The sequence below is a fragment of the Medicago sativa genome, chromosome 8, assembly GCF_051527215.1.
Source record: "Medicago sativa cultivar Bolivia chromosome 8, Bolivia_mono, whole genome shotgun sequence".
Taxonomy (NCBI): domain Eukaryota; kingdom Viridiplantae; phylum Streptophyta; class Magnoliopsida; order Fabales; family Fabaceae; genus Medicago; species Medicago sativa.
The window spans coordinates 85882970-85909946 of record NC_140756.1 but is presented as its reverse complement, the minus strand read 5'-3'; the positions used below and the strand labels follow the sequence as shown (position 1 = coordinate 85909946).

The following is a 26977-nucleotide window of genomic DNA, read 5'->3' as shown; positions in this document are numbered from 1 at the left end:
GAAAAATTGGAAGATTAGTCCACTTAATTAATCATTGGTCAGGTTAGGAATTCTTAGCCCCAATTATATTTGTTTTGATAAGTGTATTCTCATGACATTACCCTTGTACCATTGAAAAGAGAAGTTATTGCTTGGTAGTCCAGAATAAGACACAGTTGGGTGGTATAGATGTAATGTGTGTGGTGAGATTATATGGATGATTGAAAAACTTGATGAGAAAGTCAACATGAAAGTTGCACCATAATCTTTTAATATGGTTTTTGGAGTGTAGATATTATTTAAGGTGTTTATCTCTAAGTGAAATATACTATTTGTATCGAGGAGTATGATATTTCTTTTAAACTAAATTGGTTGGTGTAGACAGTGGAAGTAGAAAATGCATTTTTTTCAGTCAAGGTGGAGATTGTTGAAGTATTTAGTATTAGTATGAAACATCTTGAAACAAGTCTCACATCTCCCAATGTGGTAAAGAAAGAGTGGGGTAAATGTTATTGACTCAACTTTTTTCTGTTTAGAGGATATATATTAACTCGAGTTCTTTATTACAAAATGCATCAATCATAAACAGTTTAATCTTGCATATGATTTTTTTTTATACCTATTATACTCTCTTCTTAGAGTGTTGTGCACTTTAAAAAGTGTGGGTATACTAGGGTCGCGCGGTTGTATTTTTTCTCTCTAATCTTGGAGTTTTTCCACATTATCTTATTGATAGTTGTGTTCTTTAACTTTCCCAGCAATAAAACCCTAATTTCACTCAGGTTCGAGATCACCCACATTTGTGAGACCTAAAAGAACGGTCCGTTCAAAATTAAGAGCTCATAAGTGCCCTTATCTTGCAAAGATGATGAGGCAAAATTAAAGTCTTCATTAAGCTGTAGGGTTTGGTATTGAATACTATACAGAGAACACAAATAATTATCTTTCTTCACCGTGGTTCACTTGAATTATATTTCTTTTTCATTAAGAATTAAACAAGTTCAAAATAGATTGTGTGATGCCATATCTAACACCAATAAAACATGACAAGACTCTATACCGGAAGAAAAAAAAACTATTTGTCACTAAAAATCTAACCAAAGACCCGGAATATATGCTTCTAACTATTTCCACAAGTGTCTCGTATAAATGCACGGATATCTTACTGTGTTACTAGTTTTTTTGAAATAAGAACTTAGTACTCGTTTAGTGCAGCGTCACGATGATGAAAAGAGCGATGACTTTTCACCCCAACGCAGAAGCTGGCTTTTGGAAATCATGGCGAAAACATGTCGGGAGCTATGAAAAAGGTGAGCTTGGGGTAGAAAACGGGAAACCAAACACACACTTACTAGTCTAGTTGAAATAGCAAATTTTAAACTACGTTATGAATCGGGAACACTTATCACTAAAAAATATTGTTTTGACATAAAATCGGGCATCAACATCGTATATTTATATGATTTATGACTTATATATTTATTGTTTCTTTATCCTCATGCCCAACTTTCACACTAATTGGTATCGAAATACGATGCCATGAAGAAATACTTTTATTGTGTTTGGGTGCGTTTGTCACCTCAAACGTACGTCTATATTGCTTTTTGGATGTGAAAACAAGAAGCTAGCATTACTAGCTTCTAGAAAACACACGCGTTTGATGCCTATTTGCCGCATAAACAAACAGAAACTTCGTTGCAAAATCAAATAAAAATTATTTGAGCACACGCAAACATACACATCATGTCATCATTTTAAAAATACAACTCTATTTTCCCTTTTTGTGACCATACAAGACTTGTTCCGATGTCGAAATATGTGTGTCTGATCAACACAAATGCCTATTTTAGTCCCAATTTCCAAAATTCGAAGAGGGCACGTAATTTCTACTAAGTGACAAATCAAGGGGGGAACACAACAAGCTGAGGGTAAAGGAGCTCTCACTAACATAGAGGGGAAAATAAGGGTGTTATGTTATGGGACCAATATAACAAGTCCACAAACAAAACATTTCGAATCATAGGTGGAAGAAACAAGGCCCCCCTAAATCGGGTCATTTTCTGTCACTGTTATGTGCATGTATGCCAATTCTTTTAGGAGTAAAAACCAAAAGACCGACACTATAATCTGAGCTTTATGTCCGGAAAAACCACATGCTATGCTAGGGAATAAATGACTTCTTTGCCAATATAATGATAAAGCACATCATGCACGAAGCCAATTTTAGAAACCTCCACTAGTACATTTAATATAACTCAGCAAAACATTTCTTGTCGTATGTTTTTTGTTGTTATCCTATATATTCCTGTTATTACTAACCAAAGAATTTGGTGAAAGTAGTAGTTTTGGATGACACAGTGAAAACCAAAATTCTCAGCTCAACTGTTTGACTTTAAAAACTAAATGAATGTACAAATACGTGTTGTTGCAATAAATTCAAAGAAAAACGAGACTATGAGAGTAATGCTGAATTGACAATTCCATCTGTTGCAGTCAACATACTTACGTGGACAAAAACTAGCTTTACAAAGGGGATGTGGTTATCTTCAGGTAGCTATGATGACAGCTACTTGATTAGCATTGCTCACACTAAGTAAAAGGATTTATACCTTACTCATAGGACCACATGCACTACAAAATATGTGGTGGCTGTCATGTCACAGATAGAGATCTAATCCCAAATGTCCAATATTTATTATTGAGAGGGAAGTATTCTACCACTGTCCATACATGTAAACAAAAATACAGTACTGCTAGTATCTATCTGCCTCAAATCTCGCTAAAATCCACCAAGACTTTGAGACACAAAAACATTCATGTTTTTTAACATGACCTGCTCTAATTTTTAAGACAAATATCTCCGCAATTTTGTTTGATTGAGCCTGAAGTAAACTTTACTTCCCCGTTGATTACTCCACAAATTTGAGAGAACAATGTGGAATCCTAGAGCTTTTTCCACATTGCAATCCTAAATGAGGGGATCATACATGAACCTAATCTTTGCATGACTTTCACTATGATTCATTCGTAATACTAGTCGACAAGCATTCAATTCATGAATAGTAATAATTTGTGCTAAAATTGGGAGAAATTGACCAGAATCAAAGAAACACAATTCATAATAAACGGTGAATATATGAAGCAATAACGAATGTTCGTCATTATCCGAAAAGATAACGCGTGTGTTTTGTTCGTAAGTTATATCTTTACCTAACCATCTGTAGACTTACCAATACAAAGTAACACAATTTCAGAAACTTGGAACAAAAACATAACAGTTGACTATTATTTTACACAAATGTGAACTAAAGTTGATGTATATGAATCATCTTTGGAGCTGCTCAGAATTTGAGTTGTTAGTAATTGAGGGCGAGGTTGTCCTATTATCCGCAGACGCCGAAACTCCCCATCTTCCATTTGGCTCTATGGGCTCTATGACCTTAATAGACCCATCTGACATTCCAACGGCAAATTGATTTGGCTCCTGTGGGTGTGCTGCAACAACAAAAGGGTATATACTTTGGCTGCAAAAAACACGGCAAAGCAAACAAAGATTAAGGATTATTCTTGAAGAAATAAGCAAAAATATCATCTGTGAAATCTCAGTAAGCTCAGCTGAACATAAACAAAAGATGCAAACTTCCAAACCCAAAATTGCTCAATTATCAATCACCGTGAAACATGAACTGATATTTTTAAAAATATATTTCAACTAGAAATTCTAAAAGCTTATGTTCAGTAAGGCAAAACATGAAGCAGCACTCAGTGAAATAACTATCTTCCACAAGGATGTTTACCACATGTTAGTAATATTAACACATAATGAAATATTATAATCACCTATTTGACGATGATTGATGTAGGTATGCAGATGAAGCTATACGACATCTTAGTCTCAGGCTGTCAGCATCAAATACTCCAATATTTCCATCAGTGAAGGCAGCATAAACTAGTTGGCTATTGCAGGAATATGTTGCAGAGGAAATGGAAGTAGACGATCCATCTTGTGGGACCCACTGCAATCCAAACAAACAAAAGTTACTAACTCTTTGACCAGGAATAGAAAATAGAGAGTTGTATTTAGAGGCCAAAATTGTGTTTAGTGATGCTCTTTCTCACAAACTATTAGGTTAATTCTACATGCAAGTGTACCAAAAATGTGATGATTGCTTTGCTCTTTCTATTGGTAGTATTAGTTAATGCTTTGGGGAGAGAGATAGCAACTTACCTGCCGAATCAATTCCATTTTGGAAGCATCGTACAATGCTAGCTGTGATTCATGGCACACCAGTAAGTGCACTTGATCAGAATGGAAATATACTCTAGTATCACCAACGGGTGCTTTTCCAGCAGGCAATTCAATTGGTAGCGTTTTCTTCTTATCCCATGTATCAATGCGCCAAAAGCAAAGCTGTAGAAGGGAAAGAAAAAAAGTGGTTGCAATGAAGAAGTATGAAAGTGTGCAATGTATGACTAAATTGAAGACAACTTCAATAATAGTTAAAAGCTGATGAAATCGCAGACAACAAAATGGTTGTGGAATTCATGCTCCGACATACCTGAGCATCAGCCGAGGATGAAACCAAGATGTTTAGGTGAGTCGAAAAGGCTAAACCAGTAATACGATTCTGGTGACCCTTCAATTTATATTTGACCTAAAAGCAAAGAGGGCCGCATCACAATATGATTCTTGAAACAATTACAAATTCAAAGGGCTGCTTAACTAATTACCTCATCAACTCTAACGTTGTAAAAATGAATGGTTGCATCTTCCATTCCAATTGCAATGATATTATTGTCTTGAGGATGAAACACAAGAAAGGTTGAAGACGGGGGAGGTGACATAAAGGTTGCCATTACCTGAAACTCAGCAATGATTTGGCATGAGTATTGGGAAAAAGCTGAATAGAATCTACGAGGGATACCACAGACTATAAAAGCGTATAATTGTCAACTTACCTTAAAAGTCATCATGTTGAACAGTGAAATTTTTCCTCCACAGGCAGACATGACATAAGAATCATTTTTTGAGAGTGCTATGCAAGGAACTGGTTCTTCAGAACCATCTGGGACATCATTAGTCATGAGAAGACCGCTAGGTGGTTGCCAATGTTGGGGAACAACAGTAGTTGTGGCCTTTAAAACCCACAGAAAAAGAAATCAGAAATATTTAAATGAGTACAAGTGTGTGGTGCACATGCACAAACTGTCAGAAGTTAAATGGATATCAAGATATGAATGCAATAATATGGTATAATAAAGCAACAGGAAGATGTTTCTCTACTGTAGGTCTCAGCATACAATCACCTTGTCAAAAAAAAAAAAACATATACTCACCTTTCCACTGGGGTTCTGGTCATTACGGCTCCATTTCCACAGCTTCTGAATCCCTTTAGCACCAAGAGCCAGAAGGCCAGTCCCAGAATTGGTGTAAAGAAGACGAACAACCTAGACATGTATGAAATTTTGGCCTCAAAATAATGTTGCTATACAATAGGAATACACCTTTTAAAAACCCTTTTCAACAAAGAAAAGGGGTAGGGAATACCTTGTTAGTAGGGTCAATAGTATCTGGCAGAGTAACTACACGACAATGGCCAGGGTCAGCTATTTCTGTCAGATCGCAAGTTTTAGATTTATCAGCTACGTCATCCAAACTTCTTTGCTTCTCTATGCTTCTGGCCATAGAATCGACTCCATTCTGCAACGAACAACATAACGAGTCAGTTGCATACATAATTATCAAACAGACCGGAACTGGAACGGAAAACTATGAATAGCCAACTTGACAGAAAAATGACGCATAGTTTATTCTAACATATTTGATAGGCAAAAAAGTTAAAATCTAAAAATAAGTGCCAATATCCATTTTAATTGTTAACTCATACATGGATAGGCAGTGGTGCAGCAGGAGAGCTTCTGTCGACACGTTCTACTTTAGTAATGTGCTGATTCATATTTGCCACCATAGAAGATCCAGGAACCTAATTCATCGAAATTAAACAAATCAATTTCAGGACATCAATAAAGCCGTTAAATGATATAGATGATATTTCATAAGGTAAAAACCTTTGTCTCCACTTGTGCTTTAGATGCTTCGTAAGAACGAGCGTCAATGGATCTTAAATACTTCATGCCATCAGTATCAGCAAGGATTTTCACGCCACCATCAGCTGTAGTAACAGCGAGCAGATTTCCTTCCTTGTTGAACCTCAGACGAGGGAGACTCTGATGCAAGGCATCATCCATGTCAAACAATTCACTCCAAAATACACTAAAATATAACAAGTACAAGCAATACTCACAGGAAGACCGCCCTCAGCATCTGTAATTGTCAAAACATTGATATTGTCCATATCCCAAAACTTAATTTGGTTATCTTCACCAGCAGCCAAGATGCGGTTCTTTGTTGTGTCAAATTGCACAACACCGTTAGATTTTTTTCTAAACCCAGAATATGTTCTCTTTAGTGCACCTTCACTTTCATTCCATTCCACTAGGAAAGAGTCCCCTTCCTTACTTGTCCCACATGAAAACAATCTAAAATAAGAAAAGGAAGTTACAGATCATATATATATATATATATGATTGAGAAAAAAGAGAGAATAAAGAAATGATCAAGACTATCAAGTAAGAAAAACTCTACTATTCTAATTCATTTCTTACCTACTTCCATCAGCACTATATAGAATTGTGGTGCACCATTGTCCAGGAGCATCATAGTCAACCCTGGAGCCCATGTTATCATACAGCCAGGCTTTGATTTTCCCATCGAGAGATGTAGAAAATATAAACTGCATAAATACGTCATAATATTTTTCCATTAACTATTCACTGATATAAGAAAGCAATGACATCCCCTTATATCTATTCATTATTACAAAATCGACGACTGAAGGGGAAAATTCAGAGTATAGTTACACAAAAATGTTAAAGTAACCAACAATCAACAGGAAAAATGTTTGTGCCAGAAAATTAATTTGGATCATCCTGCAGTGGAATGGCAAAATGCAATCTTAAATATTATTATTGTATTACTTTCTTCTGTAAATGAAAAATCATTTTGGTTTAATATACTTAGACTGAGTATCCTAATGATAATATAACAAAGATTGACTTGAATAGAACAAAAAAGTTCAACACTGGTCGGCAGTCAAGGAAGGAGCCTCAATCTAGCCATAGCAACAATAAAAAGCCAACCTTTGTGGGTGAAGATTTTTACCTGGATATTTTCCTTCTGGTGGGGACAAACAGAATAAACTGGTGCTTCGTGACCTTCAAAATGAAAAAGCTTTCGTCCATTCAAATCCCACACCTGTCACAGTCCTCAAACTTAGTAATTATGGATACATTCATCTGGCTAAAAGATGTTATCGATAGGAGAGAAAAAAATCTGTCACCTTAATTAACTTGTCATCCCCACAAGTTACAATGCAAAGTTGTTTGTTCGGATAAGAAAATGCCAAGTCATTGACACCACCGACATGAGCATCAATCTGTAATGAGGTCAAGACATTACGCAATGTCACCAAAAATAAAATAAAAGACATCATGTACCAATTACAAAAACTTTATATTAGAGAATGACTGAACATGCCTCCAAAGTCTGCCTTAGATCATTAGATCCTTGATAAGCATACATATGAATCAGATGTTTTGTGAAAGCAACCCCTGAAAAAGAAGGGGAAATGTATTATAAACCAGTATAATGCAACAAACTGAAGCCAAGTTTCCCTGCAGCACATACCAAGAATATTCCCTTCAGGACTCCATGATACACGGGTGACGGATATAGATGCATCCTTCACAATTGCAGCCTGCACAAGAGTTCCAGTTGTATGACTTGGATAAGATAATTTTGCCACTTACTACATTTATTTAAATTTCAACAAAAAAACACTAGCATACTACATTTATTTAGATTTCAACAAAAAAACACTAGCATACTACATTTATTTAGATTTCTACAAAAACAACACTAGCATCCTGCAAATAACCCTTATTCCATAATATTCAATTGTATCCCTTTATGTCAATTTTCTAAAGGTCGGTACTGCAAAATATAAGTAGCAATTAATCATCTAACTCTTAAAACATTTATCCCTTTCCTGCTCTCTGTCTCTTCTTTGTGCCCCAACAAACATTTTATAATCAATTAGTTGAACAATGTTATAAACCTGAAAAAACACAGAACAAGCAGCAATATCCTTTATTTTGAAAGGTTTTGATATCAGCCTCTCTCTCAGCCCTGCTTCCCAGAGTGACACGTCGCCATTTCCGCAACCAACTGTTTCAGAAATGATATTCCAAAATCAATATATAACGACTAAACTTCTTAATAGTACAAGAATATACCAGTCTATTTCAACCTACCAGCAAGTAAAGAATGAAGGGAAGGGTGAAAATCCATGCTTGTCACTGTTGATCCTTGATATAATGTACAAACCACGGTTCTTGGAAGCTCTTCAAGTGACCAAGAAGGGGTGGCTTGTTGGGATGGAGCTGGATAAGTAACCTGCACAGATTATAAGTGGTTGCCATTATAGTAGCAATAACATTGTTAAGCAAATTATATGAAAAAGAAAGCTTGCAAACAACAATGTATCGGTACCTCGTCGATAGATGACCGCAAACGTTTCAATAGTTGCTCATGATCAGCATTTTGATAGTCCATCATTCCAAGAGTATTGGAAGGTGTTCTTGGATGCTTCAAAACAGGGACTGCAAAAAATTGAGTATTAAGTGGAGTTGGAAATACAGAGACAAAAGCAAACGTTCCCAGATAATATGGCAATTGTGTATATGAGAACACAGGCAATAATATGACTACAAATAAAATAAATCTGGTACAAAAGCTGAAGAAGAGACTGTATGCACACACTATCTTTCTGCATTACTTGATGAATTACAACTCCTGACAACTGGATAATGTCTAATCAACATATATATGTTACGTATATAACTAAAATTTTCTAGGGCAAAGAAACCCACCCCACACACATGTACCCTAAAAATACTAATAAAACGAACCATATTACATTAGAATGCCAATGTAGAACACATGCATATATTCATTCTCATAAGCTTGTCAAAACTTTTTTCATTATGTTGATTTTGCCCCAGCAGCAGAACTAGAATGCATGACAACAAAACTTCTATACCTTGATGTGGGGGACCAGGCATTGACGAAGCAACAAGCGCAGGTGGTTGAATTGATGAAGAAGGGTTTGGGTTCATCATCCACCCCGCTAAAGCATTAACATTAGCAGCTGTTGGGGCTGGTTGAAATGGCTGCACATATATAAATAACAAAACATATTGTCTCAAGATAATTATTAGATAACCAACAGTCTCAACTGAATTTCTAGAAAACTGAACACGAAAAAGGGCCTTACATGTACTCCAAGCGGAACAAAAGATGAAGGCTTTGCAACAGCCGTGACAGGAAGATTGACAGGAGTAGGTGCACGAGCTCCATTTGAGGTTGAGCATGTGTGGTCGATGAATAGACTTTTTATATCAGGATTTGGCCTTGGGTTCTTGCACAGCTGGTGTTGCCAATTCAAACTGAATTACAAACATGAATGAGAGTTAAGACAGTAAGTGAATTGCACAAACATTGTATATTTCATCCCATCAGAAGTAAAAGTCGAACCAGCAACCTTACCTTTGATTAATCAGTGTTCGTAACCGCGAGGCCTTCAATGAAGGGAATACAAGCTTATCTCTAAAGAGGGGATTCGCTTCTATCAGTTTCTTAAGCTCTGAGAGCATTATGTTTCTAGCCGATTTGGTATCACCATACTTCGACAACTGTTCATTTTCCCTGCATTTAATCAAAGCCCGTGTTTAAAAAAAATAGTAAAATCCACCTATCAGATTTCACAACTCAAACCAAAGTACCTGAAGTTGTCAAGGGTTAAAAGATGAGTAATTTCTTTGAATAATTCTTCATTAAATGCTGAAAAAACTTTTAAATCCTTCACCAATATCTCAACAGCCTTCACTTTGTCATTCCTGAGCACAAACAAGAAAAATTCAGCAACAGAAAGTAGATAACAAAAAGAACAATAAACCCCTGATTATTAAAAAGAGGTTAAAATATGATTTTAGTCCCGGTAAATTTTTTTATTTAGATTCAGTCCACCGAATTCAAAAATCGTTGCTTTTAGTCTCTGATGTCATATATGGCCCAATAAAATCACGCCATGTGGCCTCAGTAAGCTAACATCACGACTAAAAACAACAATTTTTAAATTTGCAGGACTGAATTCAAACAAACAAACAAAAATTGACATTTGCACTGCATTTTGCGACAACTTTTAAGACAACTCTCTGATTGTGTTTTTACTCTCTCTATTGTTTTGGTTTTTTGTGCCAATAACTACGTTTTTTTGTATATCTTTGGTTGTCCGAAAAAATTGTTGTTCAAATACATACCTCAACAAAAAAAAAAAAAAAAAAAATACAAGGACCAAAACAAAAAACGCTATAACCACAAGTTTAAAATTAAAAAAAATAAAAATAAAAACCTGTCAAGGGCTTCTAGATACTTCTGCTTCCTAATCTCAAAGAATGTTTTCATTGAGTATCTATTATCATCAACTTTGATAAACCCAGAAAGATACTTCTCAATCTCATCCCATTCTCCAGCTAGTGCTTTCTCTTCAAAATACTTCATATTGAACAGAAAACCAGATTCTTGCTCCAACCTGGAATCCAATAAACAACAACCACATTCTCAATTTCACATAATCATCACAACAAAATAAAATAAAATAACAAACTGAAATTGAGAAATTGAAGAGTGAATTACTTGTGAACAGTTTCTTTGAATTTCTCTTCTTCAAGAAATTGAAGAATCAAAAACACCAATTCTCTACTCAAAGATGTCATCTTTGCTTTACCCCACAAATACTGATACAGAGATTTTGGAATTAGGGTAAGAAAATTGAACAAAAATTGATGGGTTTTATAAGAAGAGCAAGAATTGTTATGGTTCCTCAAAACGATGTCGTTTGAGGTTGTTGTACGAAAAGCACAAAAACGGTTTCTAGGGTTTGGGTTCCATGGTGAAAGGTTTGTGTTGAAACAGAAAAGTATAGAACAGTTTATGTAAGAAAAAGATAAAAGTATTTAAAGAAGCAAGGAGAGAGAAAGAAAGAGTGTTTGTGTGAATTTATGTATGACTCACTTTTCTCGATGCGTTTTTGCAGGGTCTTTGTTACACTACAGTTATTGTCACCGACTTATCACTGATAAGTGAACGTACTTATTATATGTTGATGTTATAGGTTAGTGTGGTTATTACTTCGGGAGAAGGGTAAGATTGACACGTTGGTTGAATTTATGCTGCGACTCAGACGCGTGAAGCATATGATGTCACGTCACGTACTTTCGTTCTAACCCTTTTGCTAACATAATCCTCTTATTACAAAAAAGATTTGTTTAGAAATCTTTAATCTCTTGAATTAGATTACGAGTGTAAACAAAAAAATTTAGGCTTAAATGTCTCTTTGGTCCTTGCAGTTTCATCACTTTTTGGTATTGGTCCCTACACTTTTTTTTGTTTGGTTTAAGTGCCTGCACTTTGTAAAAATATTGCTATTGGTCCCTCCGTTAAGTAGATGTTAAAAAAAATGTTAAAACTAACGGAGTTCCACGTGGCACAATCATTTTATGCCACGTGGCTGGCTAAAAGACAAAACTGTTATTAATTTTTTTTTTGAAAGAGTTTTAATTATTTTTATTAACAAATATTATTTTGAATAATAATGATAATAATAAAAACAAAATAAAATCCCCTTTAACGAGGGTGAGGGTCACGTACAGGAACAGAACCAAAGAAAGCCTAATTCATCTTCTTCCTCAATTCAGTACTACCACCATTTCTTCCAAACACATTACAACACCCAATTAATTAGAACCGAAAAACACCCAATTCTTGAAAAAAAAAACTCAGCAAAACAACTTAGATGACAAAATCAAAACACCTAAAAGCGCAATCCTGAGAAAATACACTTCCCTAAAGGCATCATTTTACAGAAAAGTAACTCAATGATACAATTCAAAGAACAATTGATGACGGAGGCCGAAGTGATGATAGATTATGATTTCAAACAACAATTTAGAGTTTTGGACAAATTTGAAGTTCAATCTGATATATCCTTCTTTTTTTATTTATAATTTAATAGTAAAAGATAAAACTAATTAAAAATCATTTGATTTATTTGATTTTCAAAATTTTGTCTTTTAGCTAGCCACGTGGCACGTGGCATAAAATGATTGCGCCACGTGGAACTCCGTTAGTTTTAACATTTTTTTTAACATCTACTTAACGGAAGAACCAATGACAATATTTTTACAAAGTTCAGGGACTTAAACCAAACAAAAAAAAGTGGAAGGACCAATACCAAAAAGTGATGAAACTGCAAGGACCAAAGACACATTTAAGCCAAAAATTTATAAAGTTTAATGTATATGGTCTGAATTTTAGAGTAGATTTTATTTTTTAATTTCCTTCTAGAAAGAGAATCTCTATGTATATGGAATATCAAGATTTTTTTTAAATTTTTTTTTAAAGAATATTTTTTAATTTTTTGTTCGAACTTGCTAACATATTCTAAAAATAATGATTTTGCATTGATTTTGGTCGTCCTTGCTAACAGATTCCAAAAGTGACGATTTTGCATTAATATTTATATTATTTTGACTTTTGATACATTGAATGTACGATGTTTTAAAAACAACGTTGTTGTATTATACTGGCATTCTTTTTTTTTTTTTCTTTCATTTAAATTCTTTTATTTATAATTTTATTTGTTTTAAGTAGATAGATGGGATAACAATAGTTATTGTAAACTCATACCCACATTAGTGGATGATTCGAGTTTCAAACCTTAATCACGGTGTTCGACTAAACAATTTCGACGTTTTTATTAGTTGAACTATGATTTATGGACTTTATTTTTATATAATTAAATAATTTAATTTATTTATTTACATATTTGATTTAATTGTAGTTTAAATTTTAAGTTAAGGAAATATTAATATTACCTTAAGCACACATGTTAATAAATTCAATATAGAGATTTTTTTTTTAAAGAAATTCAATGTAGATATTTTTTTTTTGTGGTGGCTGAGGTTTGAACCCCGGACCTTGCATATATTATGCATTGTTCATACCAACTGAGTTAAGCTCACGAGAACCAATATAGAGATATTATCTTAATAGTCATGTATTTAATTTCAAAAAATATATATAATTTATTTTTTTCAATACAAAATTTGAAGCTAATCATGATTTAAAAATAAAAATATTAAATTATCATCTTTCATCATCTATAATTTTAAACTTAATGTTGAATATGAAGCCTTCCTAGCGGGATTAACGATCGCCAAGGACATGAGAGCCAGGATGATCAAAATTTGCACTAACTCTCAGCTTGTGGCCTCTCAAGTTACTGACGAATATCAAGTTAGAAAGGAACACCTACAAGAGTACGTCCAACCCGTACAAGCCAAAATGATGTCACGTCACGTACTTTCGCAAGATTATTAGCCTATTTTTTCTAGCCTTTTTGCTAACATTTGTTTTACAAATCAAATCCTCTTATTACAAAAAAGATTTGTTTAGAAATCCTATAATTTCTCCTGGATTAAATTAGGAGTATAAACAAAAAAATTATAAAGTTTAACGTATGTGGTCTGAATTTTTAGATTAGATTTTATTTTTTAATTTCCTTCTAGAAAGAGAATCTCTATATATATGGAATATCAAGATTTTATTTTGTAATCTTTCAAAAAAAAAAGGATTATATTTTTTAATTTATAATTTTTTGTTCGGTCTTGCTAACGGATGCCAAAAGTAATGATTTTGCATTAATTTTGTTCATCCTTGCTAACGGATTCCACAAGTGACGATTTTGCATTAATGTATACTTTTTTTTTTTTTTACTTTTGATACATTGAATGTACGATTTTTAAAACAACGTTATTGTATTATACTACATTCTCCTTTTTTCTTTAATTCAAAATATTTATTTATATTTTATTTGTTTTTGACTGGATGGATGGATTAACAATAGTTATTGTAAACCGGTACACACATAAGTGAATCAATCGAGGTTTGAATATTAATTACGGTGTTTGAATAAACAATTTTAACATTTTTTAGTTTTTTTTTTTAGTAAACATTTTTTTTAGTTGAATTATAATTTATAGATTTTATTTTTATATGATTAAATAATTGAATTTATTTGCATATTTAGTATTTGCATATTTGATCTAATTGTAGTTTAAATTTTAGGGAAATATTAATATCGCCTTAAGCACACATGTTAATAAATTCAATATAGAGATATTATCTTAATAGACATGTATTTGATTTCGAAATAAAATGTATTTATTTTTTTCAATACAAAATTCGAAGCCAATCATGATTTAAAAATAAAAGTAATAATATTAAATCATCATCTTTCATCTACAATTTTAAACTTTTTTTTTAAGAAAATAATTTTAAATTTAGTGTTAGTCATGATTATAGTCTTCATCATTCGGGAAAAAAGGACACCAACAAAAAAATGCCTTCGATGGGATGGAAAATGTGTAAGTTTCTACCTAATATATCCCTCACGACGAAGTAATATTACAAATAGAATTCGAATGGTTAATAATTTTATAAATTAGTGTCCTTAAAAAAAATATAAATTAGTCAAAATTTATATTGATTCTAAAAGAAACAAATTAATTGTTTCTTATGAAAATTGGGGAGAGTTTGAAATATAAAAAAATAAATAAATAGAATTTTATCAAAAATAAATTATACATTAACCATTCTAGAATTTTAGAAAAAGTGTGAATAGGAGGAAACAAGGTCATTAAATAAGTTATTTTGATATATGAAATTAAAATGTATTGACGCTGTCCTGGTGAACATAACTCAGTTGTTAGTGTAGATGGCATTGCGGGCCAACTTAAAGTGGTAGGTAGACTCAAACATACTCCGCCCCGCCAATAGGTGGCTTGGCGGGTTGGTCCGTCTAGTAATTTTTTTTCTTTCAAATTCCTTCTTTTTTATTTGACAAATGTTGTTAAAAAGATATGCTACCATCATAAAAAGTGATTTTTATCTTCTCCTAATCATTTTATTTTCATTATGATACCACCTAAAGAGAAAAACAATTGTTTCGTGCCTTAAAGAATTGGTCAATAATAAATATTTTTTTATGAGCTTGCGGGCTAGCCTTTGCCACCGTCACTGTCTGCTTTTTTAGCGGTTAAACGGAGCGGATTTTATTTTCATTATGATACCACCTAAAGAGAAAAACAATTGTTTCGTGCCTTAAAGAATTGGGCAATAATAAATATTTTTTATGAGCTTGCGGGCTAGCCTTTGCCACCCTGTCACTGTCTGCTTTTTTAGCGGTTAAACGGAGCGGACCAACTAGAAGGGATGAGCTCAAGGTGTTTTAGGCCATGCGATCACTCAATTTCTCATAGAAGTTGAATGGCAATATAGACGGAGTTATGGTGGGAAATCCTTCCAAAGCTTCGTGTGGTGATGTTTTCAGAAACAGTTTTGCGGATACTTTATGTGCTTTTCTCCAAGAATCTTGGTTATGGCTCAACCTTTATAGCAAAACGTTTATTTAGGTGCAATGAGGGTAGTGGAATTTGCTTTTGACGGAGGTCAGATGAATCTTGGATTGAATCATGTTCTAAGCTTGTGGTAATGGATTTTCAAGACTCATCTTTGGCGCCTTAGCAATTAAGTGATTGTTAGAACAACTGTGTACTGCTTACTTCTTCTACGACTTCATAATTTCACACATCTATAGGAAAGAAAACCGATGTGCAGATAAACTTGCAAACATAGGCTTTTCTTTATACTCATGCAGAGTTGTCAAAACGGGCCGGCTCCCGGCCTGTTTAGCCCGATTAATTATAGGGCTTGGGCCTTAAATATTGAGCTCGAATTTTAATAGGGCTTTTTAGCCCGACCCTAAAAAGTCTGGTACCCGTTAGGGCTAGCCCGAACGGGTCGCGGGTAGCCCGTTAGCCCGAAAAAAGAAAAAAAAACATAGAAATTATATATATTTTTCAAATAATTCTTTACTTAGTTGATTATCAAAGTAAAAAATAAAAGTAAAAATTCAATGAATTAACACATATAAATGTAATATAAAATTATATTTACTCGTTTCGTTATTTATAATTTTAAAGATCGAATATATAAATATCTATAACCATAACGTATCTAATTTATTTAAAATTGTTTTCCTCGCCGTTTTAGTTTATGACTAGTGTAGGAAAATGTTTACAATTTATTTTTGTACTAGACATTATTTAAACATATTAAAAATATTATTTATAAAAAAAATTATAGGAGTATTTTATATTTACTTTTTTTATATAAAAAAATGTAATTTTTAATACGGGCCGGCCCGTTAGCCCGTGGCCCGTGTAGGGCTGGGCATGGGTAATATATTTCAAGCCCGTTTTCAACCGGGCTTTTTGGCCCGGTTCGATAAAGCTTGAAGCTCGTTAGGGCCGGCCCGTTTAGGGCCGGGCCGCCCGTTTTGACAGCAACTCATGTATTTGGCGGAATTAATTACCGCAAACTGTCTTTCACGATGTAATTGAAACACAAGCAGGTCTTTCTAACTATAGATTTGCTATTTTTAGAAGGATTTGGTTTAATCCCCCTTTATCTTTTGTTTCTTCAATTATTGCTTACTATATTATTGGGTTGGTGCAATCTGTCTACATCTTCCTTTTGTCTAATTTTTTTTAATTATAACTAAAAATGTGTAATAAAATACAGATTTAATCACAAATTCGGTCATCTTTTTTTGTTAAATTTTGGATTTTGGTCCCCTTGTTTTTTTTTTTTTTTTAATTTTACAATTTTGATTCTCTATTTTTGAAAATTCTAAAATTGGACCCAACACTTAAAATTGAGGTGATCTTGCCAATAAGAGAATTGCATGGTTGGATACCACATCGACGTTTAAATAAAATATATTAACTTTTTATTTTTTTTATAACTTAAATAAATGGTCTTGCAAGAAAAACACTCAAACATAATTTTTTTTTTGTTCAAACTTAAACAGAAGTTTTAATTAGATTAATAAATTACTACTAAGATTACATTGATAACAAAACGTGGTGAACCCTAAAATATTACCACCTTTGGTTAGAGGTGTCAAAAGTATAATAAATTAAAAATAGAGAAAGATAAATAAATTTACATGAACTAGACCATCGACCCGTGCGGAGCACGGGTCATATCGATAGTAATAATTGACAATGAAGTATAAAATAATATAAGATTGCAATGGCAGTTTATTTTATAATGAAACATCTACTTTGCGAATATAAGTAATATAATATTGAAATGACAAAAGTCGTCTAAAACCATAAAAGTTCGATACTTTGCTAATACCTTAAAAATGGCCATATGTCAGAAAAAATAATATTACACAATGAAATACTACATATTACAGAAAACTTATTTATAAACCACATTCGACTTAACATTGGTATTTAGTTGATTGTTGTATATATGAATGAAACACACACATATATAAACGAAAATGGAAAGCGGTATAAATAAAATCAACAAATACATTATTTGTTCATTATACATCAAAGATCACCATAACTTAACAATATAACTTAGAGCACAACAAATTTACAACCAAATCTTTTATTACTTTTTTATTACAATCTTGTATTATTTGATCCATTTCTAAACATATCATTTTGTTCCTATCATCAAGTATGTATAATCTCACGTGTAACCAATGTCCTTCCTTTATTTCCCAAAAGACATATCCATTGCTCTGTAAACAGTCTCCCACACCTATCCAATATGAAGTGTCTCTGTCAAACAATGTGTCCTCATTTACAATCATATACTTGTAGTCGGCATTTTTCCTTCAAGAAGCTTGTGACACCTTCACACTTATGTTCCTTATGTTGGCGTGAGGTCTGATTAGAGATAAAAGGAAACAATATTAACATATCACTTAAAAAGGAAGTAAATAATCTATATATGTGACTATTTTGAATTTGGTGTAGGACAAACTTTATAAGATAGTACTACCAATAAAAATCTTCAAAAAGAGACACGAAAATTCCAAAACTTAAAATCAGGACCAACTTTATAGCAGGGACATTTGGAATATTATCTCTAGCAAAACAGCCACATGAATTTGTCATTATGAATATGAACATTTAAAAAATATCTACAATTGTTCTGTAAGCATTATGGCACCATCATGAAAAATCTTAATAACAAATTTATTCAAACACTAATAAATAATTCAGGTTACCCTTATAGCTAAAAAAAAGCAGGAGAAAATGAAAGCTTTGATGCGATCTGACCTATGAAAAAACAAAAGGCTCCTATAATTTACCAAAGCATGAAATTAGTGATGTCCTAAAGTAAGTATATATAGGAGAAAGAATCAATTGAAAGCAAAAAAGATCTACACAAAGCAATATAAACATATGTACCATAAACAGACAAAAATGATTCCATGCAATGAAACTATAATATTCATAATAAAAGGAACCTGAGTTGTGTTCCTCCTCTCACTTGCCTTCAATTTTTTGCTTGTAACCTAGAGTAAAAAAGGACTGAAATCAAACTTTTGAGAAGAAGAGAAGAATACACAAATGATAGGTGAGATTTGATGCAATAAAGGAGAAATGGAACAATTCTTACTGTCAGCTGAAGAAGTTTTGAGCAGATCGAAGGGAGAAGTTGAGGAATGGATCAATTCTTACTGTTATGCAGAAAATTACCTTGAGATTAAAGTAGCACAATGTGTTTTTCTAACTAGAATGAAAGAGACATTCAAATCATTGGAATGAAAGAGAAATTAAATCAAACTTCTATTTTAGGATTAACAAACTTGTATATAAGAATCCTCCATAAACAATTGCCAAAAAAAAGTTTAGTGCATCATATTGTGATCAGTTCCACATGAATCACAAAAGAAAACACAGAAAACAAATAAACCAATCCATGTAAATACAAATAATGCTGCTAAGACAAATAACATGAGATATATTGAGAGGTATGACAAACAAACCACACGGCCACCAATATTGTACACTATACAACCATAAAAATTACAGATTAGAAGTTGATAGAAGTAGAAGACCAAAACACCAAAACGTATGAAGGAACTAAAAATAAGAAAACCTCACCATTGAAAACGAAAAAAAGAATGAAAATGTTTGCAACTGGTTATTCCTTTCCAAAAAAAATAGCACATAAATTGCCATGAGAGTAGGAAGGCTTAAATTGCCAGTAGAGTGGGAAGGGAGAAATAGTGAGAAGGTATAGTTGCTTCTTCACACATTTGTTAGCATGTGGGAAGGAGGCTTATCAAATATCATACTTTCACCAAGAGTACATATTAGAACTAACTTAAAATTAAGAGCAATGCTATTTATCAAGAAAGATTTTATCAAGAAATTGTCCCGAAATTAATGTTAGCCAATAAAATCTCAGCCTGGCCGGAAATCATGGGGTGGTGGGTGTTATGTATTTTTTTTTATGAAACTTTAATAAATAAGATTAAAATCTAAGGGTGATTATTCTGCCATGTCATTCTTGAATTCATCAAGAAAATCCATTCTTGATATCTAGCATTTTCCTAAAATTAATTCAATGGAGTAAGAGATCATAATGACTTATCATAACTATACCTGCCCATAAATTATGATAGTAACAATTCCAAAATAGTTCAATGAAAAAAGAAATTGAAGAAAATTGTGAGAAGCAAAGCATGAATGATTGTAGTTTCCCCATAAATATAAATGAAGAGGACTACACCAAACGATAAAGTGGGGAATCGAGAGTCATAAGCATTTAAAGAGTAGATAATCAACAACCTAATATTTTGAAAGTGAACAGATTTTTTTATTCATTAAAATGTTTAGAAGTCAGTCAATGTCCATTTCTAAAGATCTTTAACTGCAAACTTTTATATGAACACTTGAGTTTTAAAATACTTTACAGAATCAGCCATCACATATCAGAGCACACAACATGACCAAATCAAAGCACTTAATTACCAAAACAAATCTTTCGCATGGAATATGTATTCAATTCTCACATCAATATAGCAACAATGAGTCAAAATAGACTTCTACAAAATGAAAAAGATAAAAATTTAAAGCATTCTTAAATGAACTAATTGACACACATTATGCTTCCAAACAATGCCCTTCACTTCTGTAAAAAGAAAAAAAAACAATGTTCTACAAAAACCCTAAACTAAGAATTTTAGTTTTGCAAAGATACGAAGAAGGAGCAAGTGAAGGAAACTGTAAAGTTAAAAAGTTGTTGACATGTGATCAAAATCATTGAGTATTTACCATGATTTACAAATTATTAACTCAACAATAGCTTGAATACAATGTCTTATAATTTGACAAAAAGAATATTCTGGAAACAAAAAGAAACAAACCTATTTTTACAAAGACAGCCCCAAACAATTTCTCAGTCTAATGAGGAATGTTATTTATAAGATCTGAAAAGAAAGAAAAAACAACAAATCAGCAAGAACAGACAAAACCAAACAAACATAAATGATTCGGCTGCTCTCAAGAATGATATGATACGATATGAGGAGCAGATCTAAGCGTTGCCTCAACTTTTGAATCCGAATCGTTGTCGAAATGCTCAGCAATTACCTCATTCATTGGAGAAGAGTAACCCATCATAACAGGTTTGCCTCGTTGTAGCTGCCGCAACTCATAACTATGGACCAGCCGCTGAGTTCACCACCACCACCTTGGAAAAAACACTTGTCCTAGCAACATCTTTCTCTGGTAACAATGACAGAATGTGATGAAGAATTATTCTCGGCAGGCTTGATAATCGATCTTCCTCAAGCTCCATCTATGTTCTGAAATCAACAACTTATGAAATTGTGTTAAATAAGTCATATTTCATATTCTCAATATATGTGAATCAAAACGGTTTATTAAGCTTAGTTAGAAAGGGCTAAAGCGAATCAATTTACTTTTACTTGGATGGATCAAAGAGAGAATAAGAACAAAATTCAATCACTGATTTTCCATATCCAAAACTAAAACCTTCTGAAAGAATTTAGTATCCCTTAAAACTATCACACTTGACCACTGAACACAAAGAACACCACTGAGAAACACAAATGCAGCACCACGACACATACTTAATCAAAATGGGATTGGAAACAAACATAATTAGCAAATAAACTATGCTTATTTTTGTAAATCAATTATCAAGATAAGAAAGATGAATTTCTAGTTTGAGAGATAATATTGCTACCAAATTAAGTACTATGCATCCCAACATACCTATTCACATATACACAATTTTAGATTTGAAAGAAACATCACAAAAATTTTAGATAGAGTTATTAGTCTAATGGATTTTAAAAAGTAAGAATGGCCGAACTTAGAATCCCTCAATTTCTCATTGTTATTGAGAGAATATATAATATGTTTGCACAAAAAACTAAAAAAATTTAATATAGAGTTATTTTAAAACCCTCAATCAGATAAAAAAGAGTTTAAAACCCAACACCAACATTCAAAATTATGGTAATTTTTTAACAGGACAATAGGCCAGTAGTTTAATTCATACAATTTCAATAGTAAGAAACATGAAGGTGCTCAAGTTGCAGCCAGAAGCAATATAAATAGGAAGAAGAAGAAAAAATGTCGTTATGTGTAATCTAGAAATGACGTGAATATGCGAAATAAAAATGGAAAACAAATAGATAAAATCATTATAAAATGAAAGCCGTGAACACAAATCGACAACGATGAGAAGTACATTGTTACCTGCTGCAATCTGTGCTGGAGCTAAAAAACCCGAATTTTTCACTTTCGTGTGGTTATTGAGAAGAGAAGTGAGAAGCCCCTTTTTGCTTCTCTGTGTCTGTATTAGGTTCGCTTGTTGTTACCGACTCGTTGAGGTTTCCTAGCTGTTACATCGTGATAGGTTGCCATGGATTGTTCCGACGCATTCTCATATAGGAAGGATCATCGTTTGTGTTTCTGTATAGGAATTAAGGATTCAAAATCGAAACTTTTGGACTCAGTGATGGAGGAGAATCAAAAAATTGGGGTGAGAATCTGAAATCGCTAATGGTGAAGGACGGTTGAGAATCGTTAATCCATCTGAAGGACGAAAAGTTGTCGTTGGTGGCGACTCCGGTGGTTTGGAAGATCGGCAGTTCCGTTTGAGCGTCGGTAGGTGGTGTGAAGAAGCCGAAACAGTTTTGGATGAAGAGGAGGCAGTGAAGGAGTGTGTTTGGGTGGAGTGTGAAGAAGAGATGGTGAGATGGTTGGTCGTCTCCGATGGATGGGGGAGAGGGTTGGCGGTGGTGATGATGATAAGAGGAAGAAGAAGAAACACGTGAACTTGTTTTGGGAAATAGGGATAAAACAGTAAATTTTAGCCCTAGGGTTTAGGTTAAAATTAGGGCTAAAATATGCGTTCGGGTTAACTTTTATATATAGATAGATGTTTTGGAGTGGCGCAACCACATAAGTTTACCAACTTTCATCCAACGATATTTCTACGTTTTACAATTCATAAAATCTAACAATATTTTCACGTTTTACAATTCATAAAACTTTGAATTTTTCCTTTAAAATAAACTTGATGTTTTTTTGTCTTTTATTTAGTATCTATGCATTAAACCAACTTATAATTTATTCGATCAAATAAAACATGTATGTGGCTAATGAAAGGTAAAACTCTAGTGGGGTAATGCTTGTTATAGCGACAAAGTGAATAGCGATTATATTTCGAACAATGTATTGTGTTGTTTTGTTATTGTAGCAAAACCTTGCTTTTTCCATCCCACCACCCATTTATTCCACTAAATGAAAATCCTATGGCGAGCATGTTTCATGAAGTTCTCGTGTTGCTATTTCTCGCTAGAAATAGCAGTCCTCAACTCTAGCGTTTCGTAGTTTATTTAGCATTTTGAGTTATGCGGGTCAAACATGCTACACATGGCCCATACGGGCTAGCCTTAATGGATGGCGGGTTATTTAGAGCCGAGCTAAAAAGCCCTACAAAATTTGACTATTACTTTTTCCGCCCTATTCATTTCCTCGCGCGCCTATTTTTTTCTTCAAAAATACCCTTAGTCCGGATTACATAATCCGAACTCCTTTCGGATAATGAAATCCAAAAGAATTCGTGGATTTTGGAACTTAAACCAACCTGGTGGATGTTGATGCCAATGTGCAATGGATGGATTCAAATTATACAATTCGGACTGTTTTTACACTTTCCGGATTATGTAATCCGAAATGTGTCAATCACCCAGTAGAAAGTCAACATTTGGGGTGAAAATGATGTTTCCAGATTATAGAATCCGGAAAGTGTAAAAATAGTTCGGATTGTATAATCCGAACTGCATCGGCACAGAGGCAGAAGCTATCTGTTTTGGCCGAGTCTTTGTTTTAGAGCATTTAGTCAACTGTTTTGGCCTTTGACCATATGTTCAAACAAAAAATTCAATTTATAACGTAACAATTAACAACATAATATAATTTTTAAACATTCAAACATTAATAAAACATAAAAATCCGAAATACATCTGTGTATTTAAGGCCCAAACCATAAGTTTTATATGGATTGACAGGATGACCCCAAGCCATTTTGACGGCTCTAACAATGGTTCATAGCTCATTCTCATCGCCATCACTTCATTGACCTTCTCGTTGCATCCTTGACTTTCTCAGCTCTCATCATTATCGCCATTATCATCACTCTATCAATCTCATCATCGTCAACACCTTCCCTCTTGAGGAACTTGACCCAACTCTCATTCCTTGCGTCTTCGGTGAATCTTCACGATTGGTTTTACCCAACAAAGGAGCATACCTTACTCCTTCAGGCCCCTTTTCTTTCTTCCTAATCTAGACATGACTCTTGATTTCATTCTCTGTTATGTAGAACATGAACCCAAAGGAAAATCTATTGAGAGATTAATTCAAATTTAGTGTAAGTAGTTGTGTTACTTTAGTTAGTTGGTGGTTGCTAGAGGTGGTTACACGTGGAGGTTAGTTAAATAGATTTGTGCTTGAGTTTGTGCTTTCCAATATGAGGCTTAAGACTAATATAAACACAAGTGTATTGGTATATTTTCTAGAAGAGTAATGATATTTTGACATCCATTTGACGACAACTTTGTTGACAACCTTGTTTTTCTCATTTCTTATTGGTCAAAAACAATAGAGAGAGAAAAAGGAAGAGAGAGGATAACAATATCATGTGAGTATGAGAGAGAAAGTTGTCCAAAAGTTGTCAAAAAGTGATTGTCAAAATATCATTTCTCTTTCTAGAACCATCAACTACAATGATCACCATAATCAATTCAACAATAGAAAACTTATTTCAATTGTTCTCTCTTCATCTCTCTATGATCAATTATTTAAGTGTGTGTGTCATTATCATTATTTTGTCTATTAAATCCTGAGTGGCATCATAGTCATTGGTTATTGATCCATGGAGGTGTCAATAATGACTTACGAAAATACATTTTTCAAGTTAAGAATTGGGATAAGTGGTTGGTCTGGTGGTATTGGCTTGGGATCTGGGAGTGTGCTCTTCCTCGAGGTCTCAGGTTCGATTTTCTCCGATGTCAATTAAGGTGGGTTAATTTAGCTTCTAAAAAAAAAGAATTGGTATAAGTGGGTAGTGAGCATGTAAGAAATCTTTGGGTTTCAAAGAATGCGAGAAACGGCGCAAAGAGGTAAAAAAAATAAGAAGAGTTTATTCTTCGAGAAATCCAACAAAATAGTAAATCTTGAGAGAATTTCTTATACCATAAGTATAGACTCTTGTACCGTATAGACTCTTCTACCGAGAGTGCAAGCCAGGCATGAAAAGTCAGACATAATGTTAAGAGTCATAATGTTGTGGGATTTTATCATAGATTTCCGACATCGCAAAAGAATTCACCAATCAAACTTTTTGCAGCTCAAGTTAGAATCATAATGTTAATAAAAGAATTCACCAATCAAACTTTTTGCAGCTCAAGTTAGAATCATAATGTTAATCAATCAAATCTATTACTCCCTCCGTTTCAAAATACATGTCCAAGTCAACCACTTCACATATGCCAATACACAATTTTGACCGTTAATATCTTTAATTATCTAAAGTAAAAAATTATAAAAATTTAATATTTTGAAAATATTTATCGAGACAAATCAAACAACATCATACATGCTAATATTTGTATTTATATATTAGTTAAAAAATATGATCAAAGTAAGTCAAGTGAATAGTGCACATTGCAAAAACTGGACATGTATTTTGAAACGGAGGGAGTACTACCTAATTGTCAAAAAAGTCTTGGGCTTTAAAACCTCTCAAAAAATGTATGATTTTTTTTTTTTTACCATAATATTGGTACTGAGTTTCTACCACCACCACTTAATAGTGACAGATCTCTATTCGAGAATCTATGGGGTATACAAAGCGAGTTCTCTCCTCCATAGTGAATTTTTTCCATATGCATGAGCCTGAAATTGAACCATTGACCACATGTTTAAGGGTCAAATTCCTTACCACTTGGACCAATCAATTGTTTATTTTATAAAAACTTTTTTTTCCTCGCAAAAGAATAAAAAAAGTCACAAATACAAACTCCATGTATATTGTAATAAATATGAATTTTTTGATTTCTTTCGCTAAGAAAAAAAATTAAAATAAAAAAGAAAATAACATTCTCAGCCTAGGTCATATCACCAAATTTGGACATATAGAACCGAATTGCTATCTTAAAAAAATAGGAGTAATAGTCACTTTGGTCCCTGAATGTGTAGCAAGTAGTCATAATAGTCCTTCAATGTATCAAAATTCTAAAATAGTCCCTGATTGTCCACTTTGTTAGTCAAAATAGTCCCTAATGCTTAAATAATCCCTTAATACTCACAATAACTCTTTTTATATAGGGACTAAAATGACAATAAGTAAATACGTATAAGGACTAATATGATAATAAGTAAGTCTACTGAAGGACTAATATGACAATATTAACGAAATATTTTAATATCAAGGACTATTTTGACTAACAAAATGCACAATCAGGGACTATTTTGAAATTTCGATACATTGAGGGACTATTATGACTATTCGTTCTTCGTTCAGGGATTAAAGTGACTATTTCCCCTAAAAAAATATCTTACGAGAAAAGAAACATTAACCATCAAGGACTTATGTCACTCCATAAAACTGTATTAAATTGAAATGCAGTAATGTCATCTATGAGTAAAGAAAAAACTACTATACTATACATGAACGGTGGATGCTTAAGACATGTGACTAGAGATAAAGAATGTTTTTGTCTCATTTGAGAAGGATGGAGGATTGATAAGACATAGCAACACACCTACAAGTGTAATTTCTACTCCACCGTATCTGGAAAAGAAGATTCGTAAGGTAAAACCATTCTCCCCAGTTGAAATGTGAAGATCAGCTTGAGCTTAAGCTGACACCGGTACATTGATGATGATTCAAAAACAAGTCCTTCACCTACTCACCCTGTTTCAAAAACTTCATCACAACCAAATTACTAATAACTCAAATGATCCCCCTCTCCTTAAAAAACAACCTTTTCCTATACCGGTTCTCTACAACAAGCATTATCTAAAAACGAGTCTCCCTACTATATTAAAAACATCATCTGGATCGTCATTTGAAGTCTCTTAGGAATCCATAAAAAAAAACCACACCAAAATCAAAATTTGACAAAAATGATTTAAAGAAAACCTTGTCTCAATTTGCCTTCAAACTTTCTTCAAAATCAAAATCAACAACAAAATGAAAGAAAACTACAAATAAATATAAGTTATAAGAAATACAACTTTGCCAATGGGAACGAGATTCTTCCTTTGTTTGAACAAGATTCATATTCAAAAGAATATATCCAAATACAACATGCAATATGAACACATGAAG

The 26977-nt window shown here is 33.2% G+C and overlaps 1 protein-coding gene and 1 long non-coding RNA gene across 2 annotated transcripts; both read right to left on the bottom strand.

Annotated features, from left to right (window-relative positions):
- Positions 1-3070: 3070 nt before the first annotated feature.
- LOC146902636 (TOPLESS-related 2) lies at positions 3071-11087 on the bottom strand. Its single transcript, XM_085734628.1, has 25 exons — positions 10796-11087; positions 10512-10691; positions 9883-9996; positions 9647-9805; positions 9375-9546; positions 9141-9270; positions 8591-8700; positions 8353-8494; positions 8157-8266; positions 7727-7796; positions 7577-7650; positions 7380-7475; positions 7202-7294; positions 6646-6773; positions 6285-6519; positions 6049-6207; positions 5868-5963; positions 5528-5680; positions 5317-5427; positions 4939-5115; positions 4711-4839; positions 4539-4634; positions 4208-4390; positions 3820-3995; positions 3071-3503 (listed from the first exon to the last, which is right to left on the bottom strand). The coding sequence occupies exons 1-25, from the start codon at positions 10873-10875 to the stop codon at positions 3305-3307; spliced, it is 3372 nt and encodes a 1123-aa protein (XP_085590754.1). The 5' UTR covers positions 10876-11087; the 3' UTR covers positions 3071-3304.
- Positions 11088-17668: 6581 nt separating this feature from the next.
- LOC146902635 (uncharacterized) lies at positions 17669-21286 on the bottom strand. Its single transcript, XR_015023557.1, has 4 exons — positions 20695-21286; positions 18713-20531; positions 18561-18608; positions 17669-17973 (listed from the first exon to the last, which is right to left on the bottom strand). It is a non-coding gene; the product is annotated as an uncharacterized LOC146902635 (long non-coding RNA).
- Positions 21287-26977: the final 5691 nt, after the last annotated feature.

Bases quoted from the DNA above. Each gene is read 5' to 3' on its own strand.
- LOC146902636 (XM_085734628.1), bottom strand. From the start codon at position 10,875: ATGACATCTTTGAGTAGAGAATTGGTGTTTTTGATTCTTCAATTTCTT. The intron at 8,495-8,590 runs GTACCGATACAT...TAATCTGTGCAG, and splicing joins TGCGGTCATCTATCGACGAG to GTTACTTATCCAGCTCCATC. The intron at 3,996-4,207 runs GTAAGTTGCTAT...TTTGGATTGCAG, and splicing joins AAATGGAATTGATTCGGCAG to TGGGTCCCACAAGATGGATC.